The following is an 18,801-nucleotide window of genomic DNA, read 5'->3' on the forward strand; positions in this document are numbered from 1 at the left end:
GAGCTGGGAAAAGTGGGCAAATACTAGGGTCGCAGGGTTCAAAATGGCTCCTGCCTTCTTTCGAGACGTAGAGAGCAGAATTTGGGTCCGCCCTTCCCTCTCAGTGAAAAAAGGAGCAGAACTGGGATTAGCCCGACGTTTGAATGGTGCGAGCATCGATCTGCGGCGCTGGTGTTAACCTCTCTCCCTCGGCTGGACGACTCAGCCCTCCCCTCTTTAGGTGATTTACAGAGCACAACTGAACGGAAGGCCCACCCCCTTTTTAATGTGACACAGAACAGAGTTGACCTCGACTCCGTTTTAAACCTTAAGAGCTGAAAAGGTCTAGCACCACCCCTTTGTGAGTGGGTGCAGAAAGGGCAAGGCCCGCCCCTTTCTAGGCGACCCGCAAGCGGAATGGGGTTAGACCCGCCCCTTTCTTGTGCCCAGCAGAACTGGGGTCTTCCTCCTGGGCTGGACCCCTGGGACTTGAGCAAGCTGCTTCAGAGCTTGAGCCTTTCGTACGAGTCTGGGCCTTTTCTGCAGTCAGTGACCTTCACTGTGGCCCAAGGAGCAGAACTAGGTAACAGTCCTCCCACTCCCAGTGTTCTTTACATTCTCTCCCTCAGGGCCCGTAAACTCGCAGAGCAAAGGTGTGCCCGGGGGCGGGGCGCAGCCACAGACTGAGGGCTGGTCAGCAACACCCTGATAAAAGGCCCCACCAGACTCAAGTGAGGCGAGATGAGAAGTTGAGAGTTGCCTATAGGAGGGCTGGGAAGGTGAGGGTTCAGGAGACCTGAGGAGTTTTAGGAAAAAAGTTACTGAGAGGGAGAGGTGAATGGTCCTGGTAAAACGATAATGGAAGTATGGGGAAGAGGGGAACGGGCTGGAAAGGGAGCTAATACATGGCTACAAAATAAGGAGGCATGCTCATGGGGGATGAGCATTCTTCCTCACTTTTTTTTTCCAAGGAAGCAACGCTAATACCCAATTTATATTGGAAGAAAAGATGCAACCAAATTCTATGTCGGGGAGAGGGGTTGTCTCAGCTTGGGTGACTAAGGAGACTGATAGGAAGGAACTAAGAAGGAAAAAGTACTTAGGTCAAAAAGCATGGAAGGACAGGGGCAGGGAGAGGGCCTGAGAGTAAACCTTCCCTTTAAAGATCGGAGAGGGGGAGGGGAGACCTGGACTGCTGGGAGCTAGTGGCGGGGGCAAAGGGCAAAGAGACCAGACAAGAGGGCTGGAGGGTAAGGTGGGCAAGATGGGGTCCTGGAGAGAAAAAGATGAGAGGTGAAGAACTCAGTGTTTGGCATATAGTGGGTGCTTGATAAATATTTGGAACTGAACGGGGGACAGGAAAGGGGGTCTGGGAGAAGAGTTGGAGGGAAGCAGCAGATAGGGGAGTTAACAGAAGAAACCAAGTAAAAGTGGCAGCAAGAGGAGAGCTGATGGAGAAAGAGGAGAAGGAATGGGCCGAGGAAGGAATAAAGCACCAAGGGACACTCAAGCCATGTGTGGCCAAAGGGAGTTGGAGAAAAAAACATGCAGCTGAAGCCAGAAAGGGCCAGAGACAGAGGCTGAGTCCCGCTGAGCTCTCGTGGGGCGGAGCTAGCGAAAGGAGACTGATAGAAGTGAGAAGATGCCTGGGACCCTGGGAGGCGATTGGCAGAATAAGCCGCCTATCACCGCCCCCTACTTCCTGGCCAGCCCCGGAAACCTGCAGGCGTGGGGAGGGGTGGGGGGATAGCGGCAGCAGCAGACCCAGCCCTCAGAGAGACAGCAGGAAGGGAGGGAGGGAGGGAGGGAGCTAGGGGGACAACCCCCCACCGTTCCTACCGCTATGGGCCCAGCCTCCCACTCTCACCTCCCCTCCATCGGCCGGGGCTAGGACACCCCCAAATCCTGTCGCCCCCTTGGCACCGACACCCCGACCGAGGCAGAGACACAGCCACCCGCCACCACCGCTGCCGCAGCCTGGCTGGGGAGGGGGCCAGCCCCCCAGGCTCCCCACCCCACTGAGGTGGGGGCGGGAAAGGGATGGGAGGAGGAGGGCGGAGGGTGCTGAAAGGGACGTGGAGGTGGGGATGGGGGAGAGATTGGGTCTGGGAGGGCGGACTGGGGAGAGGATGTTGCTAGGAAAAGGATGAGGCTGACTGGGGAGAGGGTTGCTGGGGAAAGGAGAGGGGGCCTGAGAGGGAGGAAGGATGGAAGAAACACAAGAGGGAGGAGTGATGGAGACTCTGAATTTGGGATGGGGGTGTGGACAGAGAATCCTGGAGAGGGAATTCTCCACACCTTCCTCAATTCCTTTCTTGTCCTTTGGCCCCACTGACTCTTGGGGGGTTGTGGTGGGGAGAAGGCGGTTTATTGCCCTCCTTTCCCCAACAGAATTTGCTTCCTAGGAATGCCTTGAGACACCTCTATTTCCAGCTAGCCACAGGACCTCTTATTTCTCAGTGGCCTTCCACACTGTGCTAGACCCTTACTAACACACAGATACCTTGTGGGGGCCATGTTTTCTGCACTGAGTCGGTGTGCCTTTGACATGTTTAATGGCTTGTGTGTGGCTAGGTTATCCCTCTGCTATCCATGAGCTGTGGAGAAATCATGTTATTTTCCATCAGAATTGCTCATTCTCATATGTTATGTTTATGTCTCATGTCCAGTCTTGACATGTTCAAGTGTGTGAGTTTTCATATATTGCATCTATTATGTGGTTTAATGTTTCTTGCACATTTTATGTTTATGCATGTTTACTTTAGTGTGTAAAGACTGTACCTTATCTTGTTTTGGCTCACGTGTTATGTCCATGGTCCTGCTGTATACAGTACTCTTCATGGGTGGGATCCTGTGACTTCACGGACTAGCACACACTCGTGTTGTGATGGGATTGGCCTCTTTGCTGTATGTGTTTCACAGTCACGGTTCACACCACAAATAAGCCTGTGACTTTGCATGATGCACTGATGTGACACAACCATAGCATGTGTGCTTCTCATTACAGCTAATACATATGTCCTAATTTTGTTGGCAGTATATTTTGTGAGCCCTGTGCTCATTAACCAGTTTGGCACTCCATTGTGTTTATAAATCCTTGGACATTTCTGCTCTGGAGAGGGTCACTTTATAGCATGCAGTAGAGAAAGTAACTGGGCCTCTGAGTCCCCGAAGAACCATCCCATATGCCTTACTTTGCTGATCTCTCTGGCCTGTGTCTCTTCGTGCACATTATCTCTCCGGTGTCTGTGTCCATGGAGCTCAATGCATGCCACAGGGCAGCCCTGCCATGCACATTATCTGTCCCTGACCCTGCACTGTTGACATGTATTTGATGACAGTAGCATCTTTCCCCTGTGGCATGTTGATCCCCATTCTGTATGTTTCTCTTGTTGGGGAGATGGTAGGTCCTTTCTTGATTGTTGTCACTGCCTTCACCGTGGCCGTGTATTCTATGTATATTCAGAGTAAGTTACTATTAGGCTTGGTGTGTTCATTGCTTTCCTGGTGCCTTTTCTTTTCATAGTTAATAGTAGTTAATAGTCCTCAAGAGGGTGGCTATCTGATTCGTGATCAGATATATGTCATTAATTATGGCAGTGTGGATATGTATCCAGCCTTATAATCTGTCCAGCAAATGTTTGTTGAGCGCTTTCTCTGCCTCCTCCTTTCCTGGGCATTGGGGATAAGATAGAGTCCCTGTCCTCAAGGTGCTTACAGACTAGGAAGGGAAACAAAAATGTCAGAGAGCAGGTACACACAATATGGTGTCAAGATCAGTGGTTTACAAACTCATGTGCAGATCAGACTCACCTGGAGGGCTTGTTAAACTACAGATTAGTGAATTCCTGATTCACGAGATCTGGATGAGGTCCAAGAATTCTCATTTCTACACTTTGAGAACTTGTAGTCAAGATAAAATTGTAAAGAAAACTCAGGCTCCAGGGAATTCAGGAAGACTTCCAAAAAGTGACACTGAGCTGTGTGAAGCAAGAGAAGAAGAGGCGGAAGAGCGTTCCAGCCAAAGGGAACAGCATGTCACAGCACAGAAGCATGATAGATCACAGTGTGTCTAAGGAACCGAAGCAAAAAAAGCTTTTGTGGGGATGCGGCCAAAGGCGTAAGCAGAAGTCAACTTATCAAGAAGGGCCTTTAGGCAAGACAGGGAAATGCTCAGATTTGTGTTACAGAAAAATCTCTATGGTTGCTGTGTGGAAGAGGGATTGGAGGGGAAGAGATAGGCGCTGTTGTGAACTTGCCAGGGCAGTGGGATGGAGCAGCCCCGAAAGCTGACTGCTTCAGAGCTGGCAGGGGCTCCTGTTTCCTCGGTTGCCTGTTACCTTCACCCTTGGCAGTGAGCTTACCTTTGAGCACAGACCTTCCTGTCATTGGAAGGGAGTACCTGTGGCCTTGCTGAGATTGACAGGTATTTGCCAGAACACCCCTTTTGTGATTGGGAGCCTGCCCCCAGCAGTGGGGCAAAGTGGAGGAAGGAGGAAGAGCCGAGAAGGCTGGTTCCTGCATGACTGCACCTCTTCCTCCTGAGCTCGTTGCTCTCCCAGGGCAGGTGGTGTTATGTCCCTTTTACTCTCTGCCCTCATTTTTTCACTTGTTGAGGCCTCACACACAGTATCTGCCTGACCAAATTGCTTCCGGTGTTGTTGGAAGGAAGAGAAGGGGGCTGTAGGATTTTTTTGCCTGCCTGTGGAGGCAGGATTGGTAGCTGTAGCTACTCCTGGTATGTGCATGGGTTTATCTGGGAACAGGGGTGGCTGCCTGGGTAGAGGGGTTTTTCTGGGTATGCGTGTATCTTCCTTTATCTGTCACTGGATATGATTGTAGATGTGTGTGTGTGTGTGAATAGGTCAGTCTTTGTATGACTGTGTATGTCTGTGTTTGCCTTGGTGACAAAGCCTTTATTCTTGCCAGGGAGCCCTTGAGAATGTCTGTGGGTGTTTTGTCACTGTCACTGTGTCTGCTGTGTGTACTCATACATATATAAATACAAGCGACAGTGTGACCAGGTGGTTAGGAGCACAAGCTGCCGGGGTTAAGCTAGGAACTGCCTATTAGGAGCTGTACGACCTCAGATAAATTATTTAACTGCTCTGGGCCTATTTCCTATAAAATGTAAGTTGTATGGATCATATTTAAGTGTTTAACATAGTATATAGACCAGGCCTGTCCAACAGAATTATAATGTGAGCCACATATGTCATTTTTAATTTTCTGGTAGCTACATCAAAAAAGAATAAAAGTTACTGGGTGAAATTAATTTTAATAATATATTCTATTGAACCCAGTATCTCCAATCTATTGAACCCAGTATCTCCAATTTATGATTTCAAAATGTAATCAATATAAAATATTAGTAAAGGGATATTTTACATTCTGTTTTTCATTCAAAGTCTTTGAAGTCTGATGTGTATTTTACACTTCCAACACCTCTCTGTTCGGACTAGGCCACATTTCAAGTGTTTAGTAGCCACATGTGGCTGGTGGCTACCATAGTAGATAGCACAGGTATAGACCATCATAAGACCCTTACCAGCTACAAGTGTTAGCTATCATTATATTGTCTTTTTATTATCATTTATCTGTGAGTTGTGGATGTCCATGTCTTTTTTTTTTTTCTGCTTTTTTCTCCCCAAATCCCCCCAGTACATAGTTGTATATTCTAGTCGTGGATCCTGGATGTCCATGTCTTGTGTCTCTTGTCTGTCTGAATATATCTGGAAAAGGGTGAAGGAGCAATCCTAAGCTCCCATCCCCACCACTCCCTTCCTAGAGAGCCTTCCTGGGCAGGTTTCAGTGGGAGCACTGACCCCATCCTGTGTCTCTGGAGCTTGTCCTCATAGGCCCCCAAATTCTGCCTTCTACTCCTTGCCTGCCCTGCTTCCTTCCAGGAACCAGGCCCACTCTCCCTTGCCCGGTCCCTTGCAGGTGGCCAGAATGGAGCTGTGGCCAGGGGCGTGGACGGTACTGCTGCTGCTCTTCCTGCTGCTGCTCTTCCTGCTGCCTACCCTGTGGTTCTGCAGCCCCAGTGCCAAGTACTTCTTCAAGATGGCCTTCTACAATGGCTGGATCCTCTTTCTGGCTGTGCTCGCCATCCCTGTGTGTGCCGTGCGAGGACGCAACGTCGAGAACATGAAGTGAGGGGCAAGGGTTGCTGGGTGATGAGGGAACCTAAGGGTCAGAAGTTAGCAGTAAATGGGGAGGGCATGGGGTGTGTAGGAGAGATTGAGAAAGCCCAGGGACAAGGAAGGGGAGAGGACCGCAAGGATCTCCAGAAGGACAGTAGGGTAGGGGGAGCTGAAGCATACAGGTGGACGTCAGGGGATCTCGCCAGAACCCCTTGCCATGACCCCACAGGATCTTGCGTCTGATGCTGCTCCACATCAAATACCTGTACGGGATCCGAGTGGAGGTGCGAGGGGCTCACCACTTCCCTCCCTCACAACCCTACGTCGTTGTCTCCAACCACCAGAGCTCCCTCGACCTGCTTGGTGAGACCCCTCCATAGGGCACACCTCCCCCTGCCATGCCCTTCCTCCTGAAACCTTCCCCAGAATCTCCTCCCCTAGAGAGCTTTAACTCCCCCTCATCTGGGATATTGCCCCTTTGCTCCCTTTCCAGGCCTTTTTTCCCTGGGGCACAGCTGCCCTCCTAAGCAGGGTTATATACCTTTAGGCACCCTTTCCTCCACTCGGGGCTTCCCTGCCCCCTCCCCAGGTTTCCCTCCTCCTTTATCTCTAGTCCCTAGTGGTGTGAGTGATGACCTGGGCAAAGTGGGCTGCCTCCTGTGACACTCTGCCTTCACCCTGATCCTCACCCTACCCCCACCTCTGCCCAAGGGATGATGGAGGTTCTGCCGGGCCGCTGCGTGCCCATTGCCAAGCGTGAGCTACTATGGGCTGGCTCTGCTGGGCTGGCCTGCTGGCTGGCAGGAGTCATCTTCATCGACCGGAAGCGCACTGGGGATGCCATCAGTGTCATGTCTGAGGTTGCCCAGACACTGCTTACCCAGGACGTGAGTCACCCTGGGGAAATGGGGATGGGGGGTTATAGAGTCGAACAGTTGTAAATAAACTGATATGCAGGGCCAATGGGCCTCAGAGGTCCCATTATAGCACCACACCCTTTTCTGACCACTCCATATGTGTGTGTCTTCCTTGACCCTCTTTCTTCCCCAGGTCCGGGTCTGGGTTTTCCCTGAGGGCACAAGAAACCACAATGGCTCCATGCTGCCCTTCAAACGCGGCGCCTTCCACCTTGCAGTGCAGGCCCAGGTGGTTACTACCTCCCCTTCTGCTGCTGAGCCCCCAGCCCCCCACCATCCTTTCCTCTCTTAGCAGAGGCTTGTCTTGGGGTCTCAGGAGGGAGCAGTGGGCTGATCCACTTTTCCCCTTCCCCAGGTTCCCATTGTCCCCATAGTCATGTCCTCCTATCAAGACTTCTACTGCAAGAAGGAGCGCCGCTTCACTTCGGGTGAGGGCTCGGAGAAGATCCAGGGTTGGGAGTGGCCAAAAAGGCCATGGGAGAGGCTAGAGGGACATGGCCATAAGGCAGGAGGATCAGTCAGTGTCAGAACTGTGAGATGTCCACAGGATCACCTCGTGTGACCCCCCCATAAGTCAATAAGTATTTATTAAGCACCTGCCATACTCTGCTAGGTGGTTAACACTTGGTGCCTCCAGGAGGAACCATTACTGTCTGGTGGGAAAGCTAAGATCTGTGTGTGCAAAGTTATAATGAGTCACACTTGGCAGTAAATGCTAAACCTAAACAATGGGGGCTGGAAGGGTGCTGAGGAAGTGTCCGGACTGGGGCTTGGGGAAGGCTTTGTGCAGGAGGGCCTCAGAGAACAGGTGGCAGCTGGTAAGCCGAGGAGCAGTTGTCCAGGGTAGGGGGAAGAGAGCTGAAAGGTTAAGGAGCGGAGTAGCAGGAGAGCTCAGCAACTGGGCCCCGCCTGTGGGCAGAGGGCTGGGTAGACAGGTTGTGATGGTGCTCAACCCCCATCCAGGGCGATGTCAGGTACGGGTGCTGCCCCCAGTGCCCACAGAAGGGCTGACACCAGATGACGTTCCAGCTCTGGCTGACAGAGTCCGGCACTCCATGCTGACCATTTTCCGGGAAATCTCCACTGATGGCCGGGGTGGTGGTGACTATCTGAAGAAGCCTGGAGGGATGGGCGAGGCCCCGCTCTGAGTTCCCCTCCCATCTACCCCTACGTTCCTCCCCACACCATCAGCCCCATGGGCCCTAAAGCAGGGCCAAGCCCTCTTCCCTGTTTTCCTTCTCCCCATTTGTTCTCCTCTTTGGAATCTTCAACTTCTGAACTTCTGAAGTGAATGTGGAAACAGCACCGCTCCCTGCCCCTGCCCAGTTCCCCCTACAGACTCTCTTGCCTCGGTGCAGTCTCCACTCTGACCTTCACCTCCTGTGCCATCTTGTCTGTGAAACGGTTGTCTCCCCTTCATCTCCAGTGGCTCAGCCTACACAACGGTGGGAACACTTCATCCTGTCCCCAGTGTCCCCTCTTCCCCTGTGGTCTTCTCTCCTTCTCTACCCTACATTCTATGGAACAATCCCCCCCGACCCCAAGTCCATGGATTCAATGGACTCAATCGTTTGTGAGGAGGAAGACTCATGCTGCGGCTGGAAGCTGATGCCTGGAACAATCCTCCCAGGCTCATCCTCGGCACCTTCACCCTCCCTCCCCTGGAGCCTCCTGTCAGTGGAGGCTGGACTCTTCTCACTCAGAGGTCTCATCCCTGCCCATGCCCAGGTGCCCAGGGTTGAGCACACTCTTGGATGCCAGTTTGGTCCATATTTCTGCTTTCTCCTATCCCCGTGGTACAGTTCTTCAGTGGTCCTGGCCACACCCAGCCCCCTGCAGCCCTGCTGTACCATTCTAAGCAGACACAAGGGGAGAGGCAGACCTCAGGTGCTGCACTCACTTCTGCTCCCTGGGGAGTTGGGAAAAGGAACTGAACCCTGGCTGGAGGGGATGGGAGGGCTTTTAATTTATTTTTCTTTCTTTTGAGGCTGCCCCTCTCTGAGCCAGTTTTCATTTCCTCCCTGTGGCATTAGCCTCTCCCTGCCTCCCACCCAGACGTGTGCCCACAACCGGGGAGGTGGGCTGGAGCAAAAGGAGAGGGTGGGAGCCAGTTTTGCGTGGTTGGTTTTTATTAATTATCTGGCTAACAGCAAGAAACCAAGAATAAAGATTGAGAGAGAGATCTGGGCACTCTCTGGCTGCATTTGTTAAAGAGTTGAAGAAGCAGTTCTCGCCCAGGGGCTCTGCCCCAGCCAGAAGACTCAGGGACACGGGCCAAGACAACCTTCCTTCCCCTTCTTCAGTTCTCGGAAGTTTCCATTGCTCATTGCTCCTTAGTGACAGCTAACCTTATCTGCAGCTCCCCCAGCAGCCAATCCCAGAGGATTAGTGGGTCTAGTTTCTGTATAAATTAGCGGGCAGGGGCTCTGCAGAGGTTCCTTATCTTCGCCGATTGAGGCCTGGGCCCAGGCTGTTGTCCTCACAGGAGCCTGGTTAATGACAAGGAGATGGGCAGACACGTTGGCAGTGGACCTCCGGGGCTGCCTCCGGCCTGGAGTGGACCGTGGGCACCAAGAATAAATGGAACCACTGGGTTGGGGACAGGGTACAAGAAAGGGTGATGAAGTGCGGATATCTGGGGAAGGTATGAGGAGAGAGTGATGGGGGAAGGGTTTCAGGAAAAGAAAACTGAATTGGAGAAAGGTGTCAGGAAAAGCTGGGGGCAGTTATTGGGGGATGGGGACTCACAGGCGCCTAGCCTCTCCTCCAGCAGCAGCACCTGGTCACTGAGAGACTCAATCCTGTCGCCCCGGCCCCACAGCTCTGCCACCTGTTCGGGCTGCAGTTCTTCCGGTGGCACGGGCAGCACAGCTCGGACCCAGGCCCCTACCTGCCCAGCCCACTACAAAGAAAGAAGCCTCAGGGTGTTGGGGAATGGGGCGCACCCTGCCCTGTAGGCCTGGCCACAGGTGCCTCCACCCACCTGCTCCAGCTGCTCCAGGCGCCCTCGCAGCTCTTGCATCTCCCGCCTCAGGGCGTGCTCATCCTGTTCCACTTCCCGAACTGGGACAAAGGAGAACATAACCAGAGCCCGGGCCCTGCTGCAGCCCAAGCCTTTCCCGCTGCCCATACTCCCGGCTGCTCACCAGCCACACTGAGGATACTGCCACTGGTTGGGGGCTCTGGGGACCCCTCTGCACAGGTGCGCCCATCTGGGCCCAGCACCAAGCCATGGGGGCAGCCACAGGTGAAGCTGCCTGCTGTGTTGAGGCAACGGTGCGAGCAGAGGGAGATGCCAGTCCTGCATTCATCCACGTCTAGTTACCGGAAAGAGGAGGGGGCTGAGGGGGTGGGACGGGGGCAGGAGCCCCGGTGGGTAGGGAGGTCCCGGCACCACCGCTAGGGGAGGGCCAGCTAACTCACCCACATGACAGTGCTTCCCACCCCAGCCAGGGGCGCACTCGCACTGGTCTGGCCGAACGCAGACGCCTCGGTTCAGGCAGGGCTTGGCGCAGATGGCTGCGGGCGCAGGAAGGGGGTTCATTACAGGACCACAGCCTGGCTCCCCAGCCTCGCCCAGTGCTTCTCCCGAGAGGCTGGGAAGACCCAGCCTCACCTTCATCACAGGTGAGCGCTCCCGGATGCCGCTTCTTCCAGCCCTGGCAGCACACGATGTGGGTCTGCTGCACCTCTCTCCTCACCTCCCGCCACGCCACATGGTAAGTGGTCCTGGAACACAGCGCCCAGCTCTGGACATTTGCATATGCGTCCTGGTCAGGGTTCTTGGGGTTCCTCCTGAGAGACCTCAGGGTGCAGGCTCCCATCCCTCACCTGTAGGTACTGCAGACACGCCTTCCAGCGCACAGAGTCAGGTAGGGCTTATACACCGGTTGGCTGTAGGACTCATTGTAACGGAGTGGGACCACCAGCATCTGCTTGGAGCAGACTCCCTGACTGCACCCATGTGGGAGAAGGTGGGAGACACTGAGTGGGCCAGGCCCTGGGGAGCCAGAAGTCCCACTTCCCTCAAGGGTCCACTGAGGCCCCCCAGTCCCTCAAGGTGACAGTCTCACCCCCATTCTAAACTTCTAACTTTGTTTTGCCACCTGTGAAGCCCCACCCCAGCAGGTTTCCTGAAGACCTCACCCCTGGCCCCGCCCCTTCTGTTGTCACCTCTCTTTGAAGGATCCACCCTTGGCCCCCTCGCCAGACATCAATAGCAGGAGGAATGAAAGTCCGCCTAAGAGAGTGCACAGCTCAGCCCTGGACCCCATGATTCTCCTTGACACCAGACTCTGCCAGCTGCGGGCAAGAAGAGGTTATTGGAGGCCCTTCCCCTCTCCTATTAAATTCTCCAGCTCCAGCCCTCCAAGAGCAGTCTGCTGGTGCCCTCTAAGGAGAGCAGGATGTTCATTTGTACACACTTGCTCTACACACCAGGATTGTCTACACCTGCATGTACATTTAACTAACACATTTAACACTTTAGCACATCATGGTCCATGCGGCATCATACAAGCCCACACTCTGACACACTGCTCGCACCTCTCCTCCAACCTATCTAAACCCAATCCTCTCTACACACAGTTAACCCTCCCCTCATGACCCTCTTATCTCTGACATGCCCTCTTCTTAATCTTCCTACCTTCAAAACCTCAGATGGTCACCATTACACCCCCTCACACCTTGCACACAAACCCACATACCTGGAACCTCCACACCTTAAACACATTCCTACTACCCTCATGTCCCGGACCCACACCCTCAAACCAACACCCCCCAACTCACATTGCCTCCAAGGCTCTGATTGACACCCACTCTTTCCCCACTGACATTCTCTCCCCACCTCTTTCCCTCTCTCCCGGAGACTTCAGGCAGACTAGCCTCAGCAGCAGCAGCTCAGACTGGTGGGCGGGCTGGGCAGGCTGCAAGGGAGAGGAGGGGCCGGGCCAGAAAGAGTCCTCCCATTCCTGCCCCCTCCCACAAGCCACCTCCAGGGCTCCAGCTTGGTGAGCTCAGTGGGTCCAAGTCCCACTACCCTCACCCCCCCCCCCAGCAAAGGGCCCCCAGAAGTATCTTCCCAACCCTCGGGGGCCCCTTATTTCAGGACCCCCCAAATCAGCAGAGGTTACTGGCTCTGTAACACCACCAGTACCCCCTGGCCCTCGCCTCCCACGTCAACCCAACACAGACTAGGGGAGGATTGAGGGGCAAGGAGAGAGATGGAGCTGGCAAAGAACAAAGGGGTCAGGTCATGGGAGAAGAGGCAAGATCAGCTGGGGGAAAAAAGAAGGGCAAGTCGTCACAAAGGGGCAGGGCAGGCAGCCCAGGGCACTAGGGAAAGATTGCCCCCATTTCTTGATGACATTTGTTAGGGCCTAGGGGGAGCAGAGTTGAGTCAGCTACCACCCCCCATGCCAGAGCAGACAGGGCTCTATTGTCTCCACCAAAATTCCTTCTTTCAAGGAAGAGGAGGCTCATTGTCCAGTCCCTCACCCAGCTCTGGTCTGCAAAGGTCAAAAAGGGGCCCAACAAATGCCCACCCTGACCCTTAGCCCCCTGTCTAGCCTTGGGGTGGCACAGACATTCCACCCATGAGGCTTGGGCACAAACCAATGGAGCCCTGGGCTCAGCCCCCCAATCTTAGGCAGAGACAGGAAGAGAATTGTCCTCAGCAGGAAAGAACCCGCAGAGAATCAGGAACCCACACAGAATGGGCATTGAGAGAGCGGAAACACCAAGGGGGTCCCACCCCACACCAGGCATCCGGGTACCCAGGCCTCAGGCTCTCCAACCTCACCCTCCTTGGGGAGCCAGGTCCCCCTCACCTGGAAATGAGCCAAGCCACACTGAGGAAATGGAACTTTATTTCCATAAATACAGGGGTAACACCCATTCAAGGTTAGCTAAAAGAGGGGCTGGGGCCTCAAAGAAACTAGGCTCCCAGGGGGTACCCCAACACTAAACATAGGGACTGGGGGATCCCCAAACCTGAGATGGGCCTCACAGGCCACAGATATTCCCCAACACTGACACTTCAAGGATGGAACTGTCCCCATAGGGGAGCCTCAGAACCCCTCAAATGGGTAGTCCCTTCCTGGGGGTTGGGAGGGCTAACGACAGGGGAGTTCAGAGGAAAAGGGAACATGGAAGAATAGAAGCTAAAAATGTCCTGAGTGGCCTGGAAGGAGACCCCTGTGATAGGCAGGGGCTGAGTTCTCCTCCTGTATAGCCAGAGACGGAGGAGCAGCAGCAGCAGCAGGAGCAGCCACAAGTTAAAAACCTGGTTTCTCACTTCCCAACCTAGGCCTTGGGAAGATAGGAGAGCATGGAGCAACCCCCAAATGAGAGGATATGAGGTGGGGAGACCAGGATTTGTCATTCATGGAGGAGCAGAGGAGGGGGTTCCTGGGAGCCCTGGTTGGTGGGGGCAGTGTGGGAGCAATGAGGTGGTCACAGGCACACCAGAGCCTGACATCTGCTTTCCAAGGCCACCACTTGGTCTCTGGGCCAGGGAGATCCTGGGGGATCCTGGGGACATCCTCAGGAGAGCCAAGGTTCAATGCAGGTCTCATAAAGAGTGCGGTTGGAGTGCCAGGCTGTGTGGGAGATCCCAGCCATCGGACACCTCACTATGGCCCCACGGGCCAAGAGAGTCTTCAACCCAAAGGAATCTCGCAGATAAACCTTCGAGGTGGGTGAAGGGGCATGGAAGAAAGACACAGGGAGAGAAAAAGTGAGTTCCTGCTGGTGCCCCAGGCCCACTCCCCACAGGGTGAAGCTTTCAGCTCATGGGTCAGTGGCAGGGAGGGTTACAGCCAGAGGTGGGACAGTGCAGGAAGACAGGGGAAGAAATCCCAGGAGGCTCACCAGTTGTTCCTCCATCTCCAAGACCGTCTCATTTGCATCATAGAAACCAAAGAAGCTACAAAGAGATTGGAGGGGTGGGGGAGGTTATCAGTAGAGCTGGAGAAAATCAAGGTGGGCTAGGGTCCTCAAGAACTCATGGCCTGTTGGGGAGACAGGCAGCAGGGTGGACACTCAAAATATTTAACTGGATATCATGTACCTTAGGAGGTGATATACTGAGGATATGGCATCACTTCTGTAGAATTCCCATCAAAAATGCATAACCTGAATCTAATCACGAGGAAATAGCCAACAAACCCAAACTGAGGGACACTCTACAAAATAGCTGGCCCATACACTTCAAAAATATCAATGTCATGGACAAGGAAGTATTCCAGATTACGAGATGAAAGAGGCACGACAACTAAATGCCACATGTGATCCTGAGTTGGATCTTGCACTGGATTTTGTTTTTCTATAAAGACAACTGGAAAAATTTGAATGAGGTCTATAGAATACTGTATCAATATTAATTTCCTGATTTTGATAATTATATTGTGGATTTCTAAAAGAATGTCCTGTATATAGGAAATAAACATACTGAAGTTGTAGGGTTAAAGAGACATCACATGTGCAACCTACGCTCAAATGGATCACACACACACAAACACACAAACACACATATACATAGACATAGAACAAGGATGCTAACGTAAACATGGTAAAATGTTAACATTTGGGAAATCTAGGTAAAGAGTATACAAGATTGCTTTGTACTACTTTGGTAACTTCTTAAGTATGAAATTATTTCAAAATGAAAAGTTCTTAAAAATTTTTTAATTAAAAATATTTAACTGGCATGGTCACCGCTGGATGCTAGCCATGAATAACTGAACAAATGCTAACAGTATTGAGTCCAGTGGGCAATAGGAGCAAAGACAGGCCACTGTGCTAGTTTTAGAGCATCAAGAAAGGCTTCCCAGCAATGACTAGGACAAGGCAAGGCTGACTCAGGCAAATGGAACAGCAAGAGCGAAGGCAGAGGTGAGGCATGACTGGGTTAATGGGGGAGCTGGGTTGGAGGCCTGCAGGCCATGTTGAGGGGCTGGATTTCACAAGGTGGAGGAAGCAACAGGGGCACATAGACCTGGATTTGAACTCCAGCTCTGCCATGCACTCTCCCCACTGTGTGCATTTGAGCATGTTACATATCATCTTTGTCCCATATAAGAATACCTCCTTTGTAGAGAGGAAGTAAAATATTGTGGTTAAGTCAGATAGCCTGACCACCACTTACTAACTCTATGAATGTAGGCAAGTTATTTAATCTCTTTGCATGTAAGTTTCCTTATATGTCAAATGAGGATAATCATAATTACCCCATAGGGTTGTTGTGACAATTAAATGAGCTCTATTTGAAAAGTACTTAGAATAGTGCCTTGATATATAAAAGGTGCTCTGTAACTGTGAGCTATTACTATCTTCACAGGGTTGTTGTAAATATGAAATGAGATAATATAAATAAATCCCATCCCTTACTACATAATGGGTGTTACTCCTTCACTCAAAACCCTCCAATGCCTTCCCATCTCACTCAGAAGAATTAAGGGCCATGGTTGCCAGGGGTGGGGGAAGGCAAGGATGAGGAGTTATCATTTAACAGTTGTGGAATTTCAGTTTGGGAAGAAAAAAAAAGTTCTGGAGATGGTTGGTGGTGATGGTTGCACAACAATGTGAATGTACTTAACACCACTGAACTGTACATTTAAAAATGATAAATTTGGGGGCTGACCCCATGGCCAAGTGGTTAAGTTCGCATGCTCTGCTTCAGCAGCCCGGGGTTTGCCAGTTCGGATCCTGGGCATGGACCTATACACTGCTCATCAAGCCATATTGTGGCAGCATCCCACACAGAAGAACTAGAATGACTTACAACTAAGATATACAACTATGTGCTGGGGCTTTGGAGAGGGGGAAAAAAAGAAAAAGAGGAAGATTGACAACAGATGTTAGCTCAGGGTCAATCTTCCTCACCAAAAAGTATACCTTAAAAAAAAAAGGTAAATTTTATGTTACCCATATTTAGAAAAAAAAAAAAAAAATCAAGGATCTTACTGTGCCATACAAAGGCTTAACATGACTGGCTCCCTGCTACCTCTTTCCCCTCCTCTCCTACCCTCTCACCACCTCCCTGTGCTCTAGCCACAATGACCTTCTTATTCCTCATACCTGCCCCAGGGCCTTTGCTGGTGCTACTCCTTCTCCCTGGGTCATTCTTCCCCTAGATTGTTGCACAACTCCTTCTCTCATTCCTTCAGTTTCTGCACAAAGGGCAACTCTTCCAGAAGGACTGCTCTTCTATATCTAAAAGAGGCTCCATTCATCCTCTAATCCCTTCCCTGCCTTATTTTATCACCACCTGACATATATATATTTACATTTATTATCTGTCTCCCCTAAGAGAATGTAAGCTACATAACAGCAGGGACTTCTCTTTCATTTACTGCTGCATCCCCACGGCCCAGAACAGTGCCTGGGCACATAGTGCTCAAAGAGTATTTGCTGAGTGACTAAAGTAGATCAGGTGGCATTTCAGATCATTCATGATGATCTGTAACAGAGGCATGCACATATTGCCATACAGCCATGGATTTCCCTGAGGAATAGGATAGAGGGGATGAGGGTGGAGGCTATTACAGTAGTACAGGTAAGTAAATAAGATGGCAGGAAATGTAATAAAATGGCAAGAAACTATGCACACATATTAGAACCATGTCAGTTTCCTGGTTTTGCTATAGATACATAGGATGCAACCACTGAGGGAAATTGGACAGAGGATACACAGGACTTCTAAACTAACTTTGCAACTTCTTATGAATCTCTAATTACTTCAAAGTTAAAAGTTTTTACAAAACAGGGCTGGTAGGGATGCAGAGAAAGCAGAGTCAGCAGGACCTAGTGACTGGCTAGGGGTTAGGGGATGACTCACAGGTTTTGGTCTTGAGTGACAGGATAAATGGAGGGTGGGGGGCATTAACTGAACAGGTCAGTTTTAGCCATGAAATTAATGGTGGTGGTTAAGGGGTATTCTAAGCCAATCTTCAGGCCACAGTCCTTTATTACCTGGACTGCCAGGGGGTAATAACACCATCATCAGGGCCTCCAATCAGCACCAGGCGGCCCACACGAAGAAAGTTCTTCCTCCATGCTGCAGGGTGGAAAAAAGAGAGCCTGAGTCAGGCCAGGTTGGAGAGGGGAACACAGGGGGTCAGAGAAGCAGAAAATGGGAGCCTGGGGTCTCACCAGTGGCATTGGGATGGTCTCTTTCCCCGTTGATCAGGGCCAGGAAGCTGCTGGCATTGAGGTACAAGTCATCGTGGTGGGGGTCTGGGTACAAACAGCAGTTAGAAAGATAGTCAGAGGAGCAGGAAGAGGAGGCAAGACCAGAGGCTAGAAGACCAATCAGGAGGCTACAGTAATAGACAAGGTGCACAGCAATATAATAGTAGCAATAATAACTGTAAACATGACAGCAAACACCTTTATCTAGCACCTACTATGAGCCAGGTACTGTTCAAAGTACATTACATTCATTTATTTAATCCACACAACCACCCTATTAGGTAAATACTGTATTATTATTTTACAGATGAGGAAAACTGAGTCACAGAAAGGTTAAGTAACACCCAAAGTCACCCAGCATGGTCAGGTTTCCAATCCATGTAGCCTGGGCCCAGCATCCATGGTCTTAAAAACTACCCTAGGCATTTGCAAACTATGACTCATGAGCCAGATCCAGCCCACTGCTTGCTTCTGTAAATAAAGTTTTATCGGAACAAAGACACACTTGTTCATTTCCATATGGTGTATGGCTGTTTTCACACAGTGTAGCAGAATCGAGTAGTTGTGGACAAAGACTATATGGCCTGCAAAACCAAAAATATTTACTATTTGGTCCTTTAAAGAAAAAGTTTGCCGACCCCTGCACCAGACTATACTCTCTGAGGCAGTAGGTGATACACATAAAGCATTTTAAACAGTGCCTGTTCACACAGTAAGTGCTCAATAAATCTAAGTTATCATCATTATCACTGCTGTTAGCTATGCGAGGGGGAGATAGCAGGCCCTGCCATCCAGGGTGCCCTCTCCATGGAGGTCCCAGTTTGGCACCCCCTACTCACCATGCCAGTAGTTGCAGATGGAGAATCCCTGGCCCCAGGGGCTATAGCAGATCCGGTAGAGGTTAGACCTCATGGAGGTAGGGAACAGCCACTTCAAATAGTCCGTGTCTGGCAAAAGAACAGCAGTGCCAAGTGGCCCCAAACCCTTGTGCCCCCAAAATTCAGGGTGCCCTATGGAGCCCACAATGCCCACTCACCTCCATACTGTCCCATCTGTGGAGAGGAGAGAGAGATGAAAGAATCCACATTGTGCTCATCCATCACGGAGAGCAGTGCTCGGCACACCAGGCCCCCTGTAGGCAGGACACCACATTGGGCAGGGACTTAGGGACAACCAGGCCAACAGCCTCCCTACTCTGCCCTCCACTACCACAATGTACATAAAGGAGACGGAGGTCCAGAGAACACAGGCTCATCCTGTGGCAAACGGTCCCACATCATGTAAGTGACAGAACCAGAATAGATTCTGGGTCTTCTGACTCTAACTCTAGGGTGCTTTTTACTACCCCCCATCCCTCATGTCCAAGAACCATGAGTAATGGGGAAAGAAGGGGCAGCAGTACAGGGAGACTCCCACCCATTCAGGAACACACGGTCAAGACCTGGTGCTGAGGGAAGTCAGAAAAGGAGGGCTCAGGTACCAAGGCTCTGGCTGGAGCAATGTGGTTCAGAAAAAGAGGACACTAGGAAGTGTCCCCCAGATAAGGATCAAGCCTCAGACAGGGCTTAGGA

The 18,801-nt window shown here is 51.5% G+C and overlaps 2 protein-coding genes across 27 annotated transcripts in view; one reads left to right on the forward strand and one right to left on the reverse strand.

Annotated features, from left to right (window-relative positions):
- AGPAT1 (1-acylglycerol-3-phosphate O-acyltransferase 1) lies at positions 1-9,221 on the forward strand. Of its 4 annotated transcripts, none has more exons than XM_070515229.1 (7): positions 1-220; positions 5,923-6,131; positions 6,352-6,485; positions 6,834-7,009; positions 7,173-7,268; positions 7,395-7,467; positions 8,003-9,221. In XM_070515229.1, exons 2-7 carry the CDS (start codon positions 5,932-5,934, stop codon positions 8,185-8,187), a joined length of 864 nt encoding a protein of 287 aa, XP_070371330.1. In that variant the 5' UTR covers positions 1-220; positions 5,923-5,931; the 3' UTR covers positions 8,188-9,221. The 4 variants fall into 4 exon arrangements, with proteins under 4 accessions (XP_070371330.1, XP_070371328.1, XP_014696495.1 ...); XM_070515227.1 differs by having other exon boundaries at positions 15-562; XM_014841009.3 differs by lacking the exon at positions 1-220 and adding an exon at positions 1,689-2,002.
- The window catches only part of LOC106831016 (lysosomal thioesterase PPT2), a 26,369-nt gene continuing 16,713 nt past the window's right edge, over positions 9,146-18,801 (reverse strand). For 11 of the 23 annotated variants that reach the window (XM_070515213.1, XM_070515208.1, XM_070515206.1 and 8 more), the window contains 6 exons: positions 18,267-18,362; positions 18,070-18,177; positions 17,192-17,275; positions 17,012-17,096; positions 13,910-13,964; positions 12,890-13,726 (listed from right to left, as the gene is read on the reverse strand). In XM_070515213.1, the coding sequence (XP_070371314.1) occupies positions 13,583-13,726; positions 13,910-13,964; positions 17,012-17,096; positions 17,192-17,275; positions 18,070-18,177; positions 18,267-18,362 (572 nt within the window). In that variant the 3' untranslated portion in view covers positions 12,890-13,582. Of the gene's footprint in view, positions 9,529-9,787; positions 9,942-10,022; positions 10,103-10,185; positions 10,357-10,462; positions 10,559-10,655; positions 10,769-10,870; positions 10,994-11,212; positions 11,342-11,827; positions 11,971-12,889; positions 13,727-13,909; positions 13,965-17,011; positions 17,097-17,191; positions 17,276-18,069; positions 18,178-18,266; positions 18,363-18,801 lie in introns of those variants that run through there. The other 12 variants (XM_044776319.2, XM_044776318.2, XM_044776317.2 and 9 more) reach the window with 3 other exon arrangements.

This window comes from Equus asinus, chromosome 8 (assembly GCF_041296235.1).
Source record: "Equus asinus isolate D_3611 breed Donkey chromosome 8, EquAss-T2T_v2, whole genome shotgun sequence".
Lineage (NCBI taxonomy): Eukaryota > Metazoa > Chordata > Mammalia > Perissodactyla > Equidae > Equus > Equus asinus.

What these genes read in the sequence shown, in the direction of transcription:
- AGPAT1 (XM_070515229.1), top strand. Translation starts at nt 5,932, where the DNA reads ATGGAGCTGTGGCCAGGGGCGTGGACGGTACTGCTGCTGCTCTTCCTG. An exon ending in GAGCTCCCTCGACCTGCTTG is followed by an intron (nt 6,486 to 6,833) that starts GTGAGACCCCTC and finishes CCTCTGCCCAAG; the next exon opens with GGATGATGGAGGTTCTGCCG. An exon ending in GGAGCGCCGCTTCACTTCGG is followed by an intron (nt 7,468 to 8,002) that starts GTGAGGGCTCGG and finishes ACCCCCATCCAG; the next exon opens with GGCGATGTCAGGTACGGGTG.